Raw genomic sequence first — 12,632 nt, 5'->3', positions numbered from 1 at the left:
TATTACCAAATATTGCGAAAATTGGAAATTTTGATGGGAAATGTCTAGCCAGACTCCAGAAAATTTTGCTTTAATCTTTAGTATCGGCTCAAATGCCAATTTTACATTGATGCATGTTTGAAAGTCGACTGAAATTGACAAAAACTCGAGATTTTAAGTGCAACAGAAATTAAGAATATCACAATGGACTGAATAGTCTAGGTGAGCCTGAAACTTAATCGGGCTGCCACTTTAACCTTAACCTTCGTTTCGGCATTTTTCATATTCGTAAACTACGCTAAATAATTGTAGGTTCGACTTGAACACAATTTCAATTCTAACTTTGTGTTTGGGCCTTTTGGGCCAGCCGTTTTTTTTTTTTTTTAATTCGAATCTTATATTAAATCTATTAAATTAATTTAATCTAAATCTTGGAATACTTTTGTACCAGAGAGACTTTCAACTAAAACATAAGCGCTGCCGTCATACGTTGTTTTTATTTGAATCAGCACAAAAGCTAATCTTCTTTTGCAAACAAATTACCCCACCATCCGTATATATTTCATTGAAGCTAATTTTCCAATGCTTTTCATTCATTTACCATGTGCTTTAGGCATCTGAGGATTCTCTGTTTCAAATACACAGAACAAAGGCACTTAAATGCATTTCGTGCATTTAAAAATGCATTCATTGATTGTGATGGTGTTGTTCGCTGTTGCATCACAATTAGCTTACTTTGCAGAAATGCAGGCGTGTCATCCATCTAAGAATAAAAACAACAACAAAGCAACCCTTCATTTTGATCGTCCTTTGATAAGGATATTTGCATAATTGAAAGGCAGTATCTTTACATTGCACCAAATTTTATGAGACCTATTGTTGTATACGATTGGACTATGGCACCAGATTTGTAATGTTGGGAGTTTGTGAACTGCATACAATTTTTTTTAGTAGGCACAACATTTTCTCAAGTGGTACTTACATGCACTTTTTGACAGTAGCTGTCAAATACTTCAAAAGATGTTCTCCAGTTTTGTTGCTTTTGTTGTTGTTCGTGTTTTGTTTAATCCATACCGCCGTTTTGCAAATAAAGAAGAAGGAGACGAATGATATGCCAAAAAGGAGAGGATGCTAACGAGATGTATTTGAGTTAGGTGAAGCTGATTCCAAAAAAAAAACAGCAAGGGAATAATTAAGCGTTTCCTCCCTTATTCCTTGGGTATTACGTTTCTCACATTCACTATACAGTAGTCCGTTAACAAACAAGCGAACACATAACGAAGAACGTTAATGTTGTGCCGATCGACAAATATATTTCAGTCGGGGGGTGGCAGGGGGTGAATTTAACGGCACGCACTTTTCCACAGAAACAAGAATTGAAATAATCATTTGTCGCCCTTTAATGTTTTTTAGTTTCCGTTATTGTTGTTTTACAGAAATACAGAGATAACGACGATTACTATTAAAAGTAAAGGAAAAAAGGCGCGCTCTCTCGCTCCAGAACATTTGTGAATTGTCAACTGTGAAGTTTCGCGATATACAACAAAAACAACCCCGTGATTGCATGAGTGTGTGTGTGTGTATGCGTTTGGTGTTTTATTTTATTCCACAAAATTGAGAGCAGGAGAGTATACCAGAACTTTAGTTGTTGTTTTTATTATAAACGCACATTTCCTTTAGGACCAACTACAACAATGCACACAGTTGAAAGGACAACAATTATTGGCAAAGAACCCCCCAATATGACGAGAAGGCCGACTGTCAGGATACACTAAAATATGCTGGATAGACTTCGTCGTCGTTTTTTGTTATTGTTGTGTATACACACAGAAAATGTTGTTTGGTTTCATACACACTAACTAACTAAAGCTCATTCCAAACCAAGATGAAAGGAACCATAGACTTCTTTGATTTATTGTTGTTGTTGGAGTTGATTTTATTATTGTTGTATGTACACAAAAACAGGCTTTCTATGTCTGGCTCCACTTTTCCACCACACACTGCAATGCAAAATAATTACACTTTTCTGCACTAATGCTCCTTTTTTGGAAAAGAAAAACTTTCTTATTTTATTTAGTAAATTTTCTACCACATTTTACTTTGTTAATTTTCTGATAAGAAGATTTTACAAGCCAGATTTTGCTTTTGATATGCCTAATTCAAAACACAGCACTTTACCACCAACTTATGAAAAAAAACTTTGTGCATTAGCAATTTTGTTTAAATTTACTGTTATCTCTTCACATTTTAAAGTAAAATCAAACAGTTCTTGCACAATACTAGGTTGTTAGTATGCACCTCATTTGTTTAGAAATTTTTTATTTCACAATTTTTCTTTATTTTTATTCCACACATTTGTTTCTTGAAATATTTTCCAATGAATTAGCACTTGAAATTTGTAAAATTTATTTACCGCAAACAAAAAATATTTGTGATTTGTGTTTTCCGTTGTCTCGACGATAATTTCCGATCCGAGTCTAATCACTTCGCCGACCAAATCTAATCTGTCAAAATAAATGTCATTGCCTAAAACGACACTCAACCAGTGTTGCCAACTCCCCAAGGCCAAAAAGCACCAAAAAAAAAAATATTATAAATTCTAACATACCACCTTCCACCACAAAATCGAAAATTAAATGCTCTACTAAAAAAAAAAAAAAAACTTCCGAAGATGTATTAAGAGGGGTATTAAGCTCGAGTTTAGCCGCTAAAATAGTAATTTTAGCAAACTTTGTGAAAATTTGCTTTTGGTTATTCCCCATCAAGTTATAATAAAATTTGCAGCAAATATGCATAATTTTATGCCCATTTTTACTGAAATAGTTTTCACTTTAGCGGCAAAATTCAAACTTAGTACTCACCATTATGAACCGCTATTCAAGTATACACCTTGATCAGTTTTAATGCTTTCGTCCAATTCATTTTGATCAGTGATGTTTTTCACCTTTCAAAATATTAATATATGGAAGGAGTCTATTGCTTATTTCAGTTGTGCGTGCTTTTGTGAATTTAATACAAACGTTTTTAATGACATCTTTACCAAATTCAAAAATTCGACACTCATCGCTCGACTTTCCTACAGAATACCCTAAATAACAATATTAATTAAAAAATAATCAATACCAACTTCCTAACAATCAAATTCTATATTTGGCAATAAATTTCAGTTTCTTCGGCTCTTGACAGTCTAATCAAAATTTTTGTATCAATTAAACTTAATACTGTTCAAAATAAAAAAAGCACCAAAAGCACTAAATGAAAATGCCACAAAGCACCAAGTTGGTGCTTTTTTTGAAAAGGCACCAAAAAGGCAATTTGGTGCTTTTTAGAAATCAAAAAGCCCTAAATTTGGTGCTAAAAGCACCAAATTGGCAACACTGCACTCAACGACCGACCATTCACAATGTTTTAATATGGTCATTCGCAATAATGAAGAAGTAACTCACAATAACATCATGATTAATATGTACGGGGGTTTACACGCAAAGAGTAATATGGCGTTCTCAACAAGCATGTTTTGGGGTTTGAAATGTTTTTCCTTTAAAAACATTTCAAATTGAGTCGTTTTCCCCACACAAACATACTTTTTTAAATATGTATATATATGAAATTATTAAAATAAATTTCATAGAAAAAACGAATAAACAAAGGCTTTGAAGAACATAGGGATTTGAAAATAACTTAAAAAATGTTTTCCCTCTCCGATCGCGAATTTCGACTTTCCATGGCACCCGTCAAACTAAAACATCTCAACTCGGTGTGAACGGCGAAATATTTTGGAAAAACAAATGAGGAAAACGAGTCAGTGGGAACATAGCATAATGCGCTTTACAGATTATCAGTTATTCCGGACGACAGTGCTCGTGTCGAACATATCCCATATATTGTGCACATTATAAGTTAAGTCCGAAGGCATAATCGATACTGCTGCATGTTTATGGCATCGATAACACATTTACCGATTATTTAGTCATCGTCGACAAGTCGTACCGATCCGACACACTGTAAGATTCTTTACAAACATCGACATTTCGTCCGGAATAACTGATAGTCTGTAAAGCGCATAAGAGGATGTCCTATTTTATGGTTGGCATAATATGTTTTTTATGCCAACCATAAAAATAAACATTTTATGTTTTTTGTAAAAAATGTGGCCAAATGCTAAGAATTTTCGACGATAAGTAAAATATTAAGAAAGGTGGGTTTAGACACTAAAATCGTCATTTTTTCACCATTACTTTTTAATAACCCATTTTAAGGAGCTTTGTGAAAATTTGCTTTGGGCTATTCCCTATCAAGTTATAATAAAATTTGTAACAAAGATGTACACCGATAGAAAAATGATTACCATACGGGCTCAAATCAATACCTTACGTTATTGATAGCTAGCCAACCCCGCATGGTACAATATCAATACCGGATGGTACAGACGGTACGCAAGGCATGAAAGTACCATTCGGTGTTTTGAAAGTACCAATATGGTATTGAAAATAATACCTAAGCGGTAACATTATTTATTCCATAAACGGTATTGGGTTTAATACCAACCCGGTATTAATTATGGTAATGTATATTTAGTTTAATGAAACACACGTAAAATGTCTTTGTTTCTGTAATTAATTTAATATATCTAATTAAGGAATGATCGAATTAGAAAACATAAATAATGCTAAAAAATATTATACTTACTTATCCCAAATTATTGTTATTTACAAGCCACATGAAAAAAAAACTAAACTACCAAGGCGTCAAATTACGCAACGTCTACATATCATGTGTTACGGTAATGTAATAGTTAATACCATAAAAATACCGGATGTAAATGATTTGATACAAAGTTTTATCAAAATTAAAAGGTAACGCGAATCAATTCATTAATACCAAACGGTAATGGCCACATACCGCCTTTTTTCTACCAGTGTATAATTGTATGCCTTTTTTACTGATTTAGTTTGCAGTTTAGCGGTTAAACTCGAACTTAGTACTCGCCTTAAATATGCACTCGATGAGATTAACAAGCCGTCCCAGATATTGGCCATCTGAGATATGTTCGACACGAGCGATGGGGGTGTTGGTAGGGTAGTACTCATTGTAAAGCTAATTTCGACATTGCAAAATCGATAAAAAAAAATAGAAAAAGCATTGAAAATATTAAAAAACTGCCGAAAAGAGAGAATTTCCAAAAAAAAAAACAATTTGGTTCGCATTAGCACACTTTGGACCCTCAAAGACTGGGGATTATTTTTGTGGGCGGCGGCTGACACTAAATTTTTCCCTCCGGCGGAGGCGGCCTGACAGCTAAGCCGATATAAATTGTCGGATGCAACTGCAATCGGCGGCGATGATTCTATTCGATGACATGCAAAAACGTTTGTACAAATAAAATGCGTGTCTGAACCCCCTTTAAGATTGCTTAATTAAATATTGTAGGTGTGAATGTCATAATGCTATACTAACGTAGAACGGCTTCATAATTAACCAGCTTTGTGCTGTATATGTCAAATCTCTTTTTATGAGTAACATTGACAATTTGTAAAAACATCAAAGAACCAACAAACTTTTTTGGCTAGTAGACGTAAATTCCATAAAAATTTCGGATAATCACAATGAGTGGACAACACAGAGAAGCCGTACAAAAACAAATTCACCAAGATTGGGCCAATAGGGAATATATTGAAGTAATTACGGCCAGCATAAAACGCATCACCGATTTTCTGAACTCCTTTGATATGTCATGTCGTTCACGCCTTGCAGTGTTAAATGAGAAATTGACCACTTTGGAACGGCGAATAGATTATTTGGAAGCATGTGTGGCAACAGGAGAAACATTGACATAAATGGCCCACAGGACAAAGAAGAAATTGACAGGAGTATTAAGTGAAAACAATTGGATAAAGGGATAAACTGTTAGTATGTGATGACATCTATTTGCTATAGTTGTTTGTGGCATACAAAATGATGAGTACATCATTTGTGTCTTCAATAGTTACACCTCTTCTTTACGGTATTTAAATAAGTAAAATATAATTTAAAGTATAAGTTAATTAAATGCTTTACACACAAATATAATTCCCTAGAAATGCATTTTCTACACCATAATTTTATATACATACAATAATAATAAACAATAATTAGAACTAAATCATATTAAAACTCGATGTGTTTATTATTGTGTCCATATAGCTACACCCTAGGTTAGTGATGGTTGTCTCTTATCAAGAACACTTCTTTTTTGTGTACCTTTTATAGTTTTCGTTATAATGATACTGGTAAATGAACTGCTTCGGCGAGTGCACACTTGAATTAACTATGGAAATATCCCGTGAAAGGGGTATTATTGATAAATTTGAAGTTCACTACTAGTACTATCACAATGGACTGAAAATCTAAGGGTATGGTCACACTAGGCAAATATTTAACCAAAATGAGTGTCAAACTTTCCTCAAAGATCATTTTCGAAATATTTGGATACCATAGGAAAATACTCCTATCGTGATATTTGCTGGTTTGACTGTGGCGACGAATTCTTTTTAGCTTCTCTAAGTGGTTTCACCACAATGTGAAATCCCGTTCGGACTCTAATATAGAAACGATATCCCTTATCATTGAGCTAAACATAGAATCGGGCAGCACACATTCATAGAAGTGAAGTTCACCACTATCACAATGACTGAATAGCACAAGTGAACCTAAAAAACGGAAAAAATACATTTTTCCAATTTTCGACTTATTAATAATGTTTTCCAATGTTCGATATTGTGAAACCCTCAAGTTTTCCACTTTTTTCAAAATTTTGACAAATCAACTTTCTAACAATTTGAGTTACGGTTAAACTGGGGAGCTACCGTGGTTCATGCCCGCCTTGCATACACAAGGTCGTGGGTTCGATTCCTGCTTCGACCGAACACCTAAAAGTTTTCCACTTTTTCAAAATTTTGACAAATCAACTTTGTAACAATTTGAGCTACGGTTAAACTGGGGAGCCACCGTGGTGCCATGGTTGGCATGCCCGCCTTGCATACACAAAGTCGTGGGTTCGATTCCCGGACACCAAAAAGTTTTCAGTAATGCTGGTGACATTTCTGAGGGTTTCAAAGCTTCTCTAAGTGGTTTCACTGCAATGTGGAACGCCGTTCGGACTCGGCTATAAAAAGGAGGTCCCTTGTCATTGAATCAAGCAGATCTCAGTGATAAGAGAGAAGTTCACCAATGTGGCATCATAATGGACTGAATAGTCTAAGTGAGCCTGATACATCGAAAATTTTACTCGTTCGTAAGATTGAATTACACACCATGCGTCAATCCGTGCGTTGATGGAAAGGTTGATTTTTTTCTGTTTGCGGCAGACTATTCGAGCTTTTGATTTCAAAGAGAAATTTCAACTCTTCAATCATCAGACGCATTGAACGCATGGTATGTAATTCTACGTGTATTCACCAATATTTGCACATATTCCCTTTTTAACATTTTCCACCACGATTTTTTTTATAGATATCGCTAATTTTTGTATTTAATTTTGAAGTAATTTAAGAAGCGTCTAGCCAAAATTTCGGTCCTTCAAGCCCATTCGTTTAGGCGGCAGAGAATGTTGCCTGTGGGCAACTTTGGACAATTGTGGCTATAAAATAGTTTGTTTTGTAATGATAGACGTTTTATTGGATTTTTTAAGGTTTGTTGTTATTTTTACAGCAAATGTATACTTGGATGCGCGCGTGAGTGAAATTTCACTCACACTCAGGCACATTCACGATGAAATACTCCTACCCCCCATATGGGTAGGAGTCACGCTTACGTAAACTCACGAAATGAAAAGTCATACTCGCGCACGATCACGCACGAACAACGTTTATGCCACACGCTCCCGAATGATTCACGAATGCCTTTGGAACACGACAATTTTCGTGGCTCAATAAAATTCTCGTAATTCGCAAATTTGCTCGTGGCTCTCGACAATATTCTTGATTCACGAAAATGTTCGTGATACAACAATTAGCATTCACGAAAATTCTTGTGATTCACGACAAATGTAATGACTCACTGCAATTACTGGTGAGTAATTAACATTCATAACTCACGACGGAACCATTAGCACAATTAAAATATGTTGCACAATCAAACGATGGGCGCTATTGAAATCTTAAGGGTGATAAATACGTGAAGGTGATTAAAATCGGTGATCTTGAATTTAATCGTGAACGTGAATTTGTTCGTGAGTGTGATTTTTATCGAGAACGTGTGCCATATCTTATCGTGAACATGAATTTTATAGTGAGTGTGAGTTGGATCGTTAATGTGAATTTTTTCGTATGTGTGATTTCGGACAAATTTTACTCACGCACAATCACGAACACAACTTGATTTTTACTCACGCACGCCACATTTTTGTTTAGCCCCGTTCACTCACATTCACGAGATTTAGTTTAAATTTCATTCACAGCTTCGCTTGAATCACGCGTGTTTTTAAAATATTTTATTTTTTTGTTTCTTTTGAACTGGCGTTCTAAAAAAAAAAACATAGTATAATAAAGCACCAATATTGGTGCTAATCCACCAGTGTGTTGCCGAGAAGGCCGGTATCTATGCCTTCCTCCCTTTTTACGATTTCTTCCAAATTCCTTCCCAGCACTGCAGATATGTCTTCCACATCAACGCCGCATTCCTCGTCACTGGGGCATCCCAATCGAAACCGAAAATTGATAAAGTAGTACAGGCATTAGAGAAGAATGGTGTCGGGAAATTCGTTATAAAGTGGATTGAGGTGATGCTGCAGGGACATGTTGGTCGAGCTAGCGAACTCCACAAGGAGGGCTAGTACCACTAGAGGATTGCCACAGGGTGGGGTGAACGAGGTATTGACTGGGCTGACCAGTAGGGGCATCAAGGTAGTGGCATACGCGGATGGCATTGTGATAATGGTATCAGGGAAATTCCTGGACTCTATTTCAGAGCGGGCTGAGCGGGTCTTTGCAGTATCTTTCGGAGTGGACACTAGGATTAGGAGAGAACCCTGGAAAGACGGAGCTGGTACTGTTCACCAGGAGGAGAAAGGTTGTCGGTTACAAGTCGCCTGAATTCCAGGGCACGAAGCTGACCCTCTCGAAATCAGCAAGGTACCTGGGAGTTCTTTTGGATTCCAAACTAAACTGGATGGAGAATACTGCGGATCGCATAAAAAGGGCCTATGCGGCATTATACTCGTGCCAGAAATTGGTCGGGCAGAGATGGGAAATGAGGCCTTCTCTTTTTGGCTGGCTTTATACCGCGGTTGTTAGACCTGTGGCCACATATGGTTGTCATGTTTGGTGGACAATCTTGAACCACCAAAATCATATGTTGAGAATAAACAGGATAAATAGGACTGCACTTATTTACATGACAGGCGCAATGAGGACCACAGCCACTGCCGCTTTGGAGGTACGGATGGGAGTTATCCCACTCGATTTACACGTAAGGAAGACAGCGGAACTTACTGACACTTCTGAGACTAAAGAGCTTGAACACGCTGCAGAGGACAGCCTGCAGGCATACAGAGATTCTGGCCGGGCAGTATAGAGAGACGGACCATATGGCCAAGGAGCATGTTTATCATAACAAACCGGCATACATTATTACTAAGTATAGAGGAGTGGGAAGACAGAAGGATACCCTTCAGAACCCTGAACATGTATACGGCCGGGTCAAAGATGGAGGAAGGAACGGGCAGCGGAATCTATTGCAGTGAACTAGAAAAAAGGGAGTCTTACACGCTGGATTGCTGGTGATTGCAGTATTTTTCAGGCTGAGATTTCTGCGATCACAAAGGCTGCTGAGTCGCTGTTGATGAGGCCGTTATTCAGAAGCGATATCAGCTTCTTCATGGACAGGCGAGCAGCTATAAAGCTGCTGTCGTAGAGAACTCAAGGTTCTCACTGAACAGCATAATATAACTCTGTGCTGGGTACCTGGGCACTATGGGATAATAGGAAATGAGGAAGCGGATGTGCTGGCTAAGGAGGGCGCTCTTGGAATGAATAATGTCCTAGCGGACATTTTTCCTCCACTGTCTTCTTATCATTACAGGATGGAGGTAAAATATGACGAACTATGGCGAAGACTCTGGGTTTCTTCGGTTGGTTGCGAGCAAACCAATTTGATATGGGACGAAAAGAAACGTAGGAACTGCGAAATTTTGATGTCGATGAACAGAGAAGAATTGCGGCCACTGATTGGTATCATGACAGGACATAACACACTTGGGAAACACATGGTAAGAATAGGACTTAAAGACGATGATATCTGTAGATGGTGCCTGGATCCGGAAGTTACGAAGGACCCCTGTGCCAGGGTCCAGCTTTATCCTTTGGAAGAAACAAGATACTGGGCTCCTTTTTCTTTCAGGCTCTCACTGATCTGCGGGAGTGCAGTTTAAGGGACATACTTGCATTCATCAGGGCCTCAGGTTGGTTGTTCTGAGATTGCTTTCAAAGAGAACGAGCAAGAGGAAGCGGACCGCATCGGAAGGTTGAAGATGGAAAGATCACATCGAGGAATCACAATGAACCTATACTGGTCTAAGTGGACATTAACACAAAAATTGATGACATCCTCTACAACCTAACCTAACCTAATCGAAGTTCAAAATTTGTTCAATGTCATTGTTGGTCAAACCGTTTTCTTTAGGTCTCATGTCTAAAAGTATATAAATTTACTACCATAATTGCCCAAAGTTAGCCACAGGCAACTTTACAACTTTAAAAATTTCTCACCTGTTGTTTTTATGCAATTTTAAGATTTGACTTCGACAAATATTTTATTTGATATGTACAAGATATATTTAGGAAGGTAGTTTCAAGCTATCAGATGATTACAATTTTTTCAATTGAGCAGAAATTTGATTGTCGGTATTTGCTTAATGGCATAGGCGTAGCTAAAGGAGTTTTATGGGGTTTTCATTTCCCCCTACCAAATACCATTCAGTATTTCTTCAAATCATGATTATATATCATTGAATTAAATATTATGGTTTCTTCCCATCTAAAGGGTGATTCTTTTGAGGTTAGGATTTTCATGCATTAGTATTTGACAGATCACGTGGGATTTCAGACATGGTGTCAAAGAGAAAGATGCTCAGTATGCTTTGACATTTCATCATGAATAGACTTACTAACGAGCAACGCTTGCAAATCATTGAATTTTATTACCAAAATCAGTGGCAGAAAATCCGCTTTTTTATCGACAAATTTTGTTCAGCGATGAGGCTCATTTCTGGTTGAATGGCTACGTAAATAAGCAAAATTGCCGCATTTGGAGTGAAGAGCAACCAGAAGCCGTTCAAGAACTGCCCATGCATCCCGAAAAATGCACTGTTTGGTGTGGTTTGTACGCTGGTGGAATCATTGGACCGTATTTTTCCAAAGATGCTGTTGGACGCAACGTTACGGTGAATGGCGATCGCTATCGTTCGATGCTAACAAACTTTTTGTTGCCAAAAATGGAAGAACTGAACTTGGTTGACATGTGGTTTCAACAAGATGGCGCTACATGCCACACAACTCGCGATTCTATGGCCATTTTGAGGGAAAACTTCGGAGAACAATTCATCTCAAGAAATGGACCGGTAAGTTGGCCACCAAGATCATGCGATTTGACGCCTTTAGACTATTTTTTGTGGGGCTACGTCAAGTCTAAAGTCTACAGAAATAAGCCAGCAACTATTCCAGCTTTGGAAGACAACATTTCCGAAGAAATTCGGGCTATTCCGGCCGAAATGCTCGAAAAAGTTGCCCAAAATTGGACTTTCCGAATGGACCACCTAAGACGCAGCCGCGGTCAACATTTAAATGAAATTATCTTCAAAAAGTAAATGTCATGGACCAATCTAACGTTTCAAATAAAGAACCGATGAGATTTTGCAAATTTTATGCGTTTTTTTTAAAAAAAAAGTTATCAAGCTCTTAACAAATCACCCTTTATAATTTATTTATTTTTTCTCTTTTTGAGGTATCTTCACAATGAGCACACATCGTAGCTTTTACCCCCTACGAAAATGTTGCTAGCTACGCCAATGTTTAATAGACAATTGTGACAAATAAAAATTCAAAATAAAATTATTTTATACCAAAAATTTTTAATTTTCAATTTGCTTTAAATTTATGACAGAAAAGTATCGAAATAAATTATCCTCATAATTGATGGTAAGAATTACTTCAATTATTCTTGCAGACATATGATACGAAGCATATTGAACATATTGTTCAACAAGTGAGAAATTTAATTCAATTTGACAATCAAAGTTTCAATATGGCGACTGATATTTTTGTTTTGGTAATACTAAAACTACCTTACTAAATCTGCCTTGGATATGTACTACAACAGATTTAATAAAAACTTTCAATATGTTTGTTGTAATTTTTGAAAAAAGTCACATGTATAATAACCTTTTTCCAAATTCACAAATATTTTTTTCTTGAGGCACGTGCGTACTAATGAAAAAAATTTTGCTAATTTCCAACCAAATTAGCTGTTTTTTATTCAACTTGAAGAAAGCACTTGCAGCTTTCGATACCGGTTTATGAACAAAACCAAAAATAATGGTAACAGTTAGTCTCAAAACACAGAAAGTTGCCCACAGCCAACTTTAGGGTCGAAAGGTTTAATGCAAAGTCGACTTTTCA

General features: G+C 36.7%; 2 protein-coding genes across 17 annotated transcripts in view; one reads left to right on the top strand and one right to left on the bottom strand.

The window, feature by feature from the left end:
* Positions 1-2,466, bottom strand: part of mim (missing-in-metastasis) — a 333,252-nt gene extending 330,786 nt beyond the window's left edge. For all 16 annotated transcript variants that reach the window (XM_075312282.1, XM_075312283.1, XM_075312286.1 and 13 more), the window contains exon 1: positions 962-2,466. The gene's annotated coding sequence lies outside the window, so the exon portion shown is untranslated. The remainder of the gene's footprint in view (positions 1-961) is intronic.
* A 3,001-nt stretch (positions 2,467-5,467) lies between these two features.
* HSPC300 (haematopoietic stem/progenitor cell protein 300) lies at positions 5,468-6,132 on the top strand. Its single transcript, XM_075312480.1, has one exon. It carries the CDS (start codon positions 5,586-5,588, stop codon positions 5,814-5,816), a length of 231 nt encoding a protein of 76 aa, XP_075168595.1. The 5' UTR covers positions 5,468-5,585; the 3' UTR covers positions 5,817-6,132.
* The last annotated feature ends 6,500 nt before the right edge of the window (positions 6,133-12,632 follow it).

Source organism: Haematobia irritans, chromosome 5 (genome assembly GCF_050003625.1).
Source record: "Haematobia irritans isolate KBUSLIRL chromosome 5, ASM5000362v1, whole genome shotgun sequence".
NCBI lineage: Eukaryota > Metazoa > Arthropoda > Insecta > Diptera > Muscidae > Haematobia > Haematobia irritans.
This window is presented reverse-complemented; position numbering and strand designations above follow the sequence as displayed.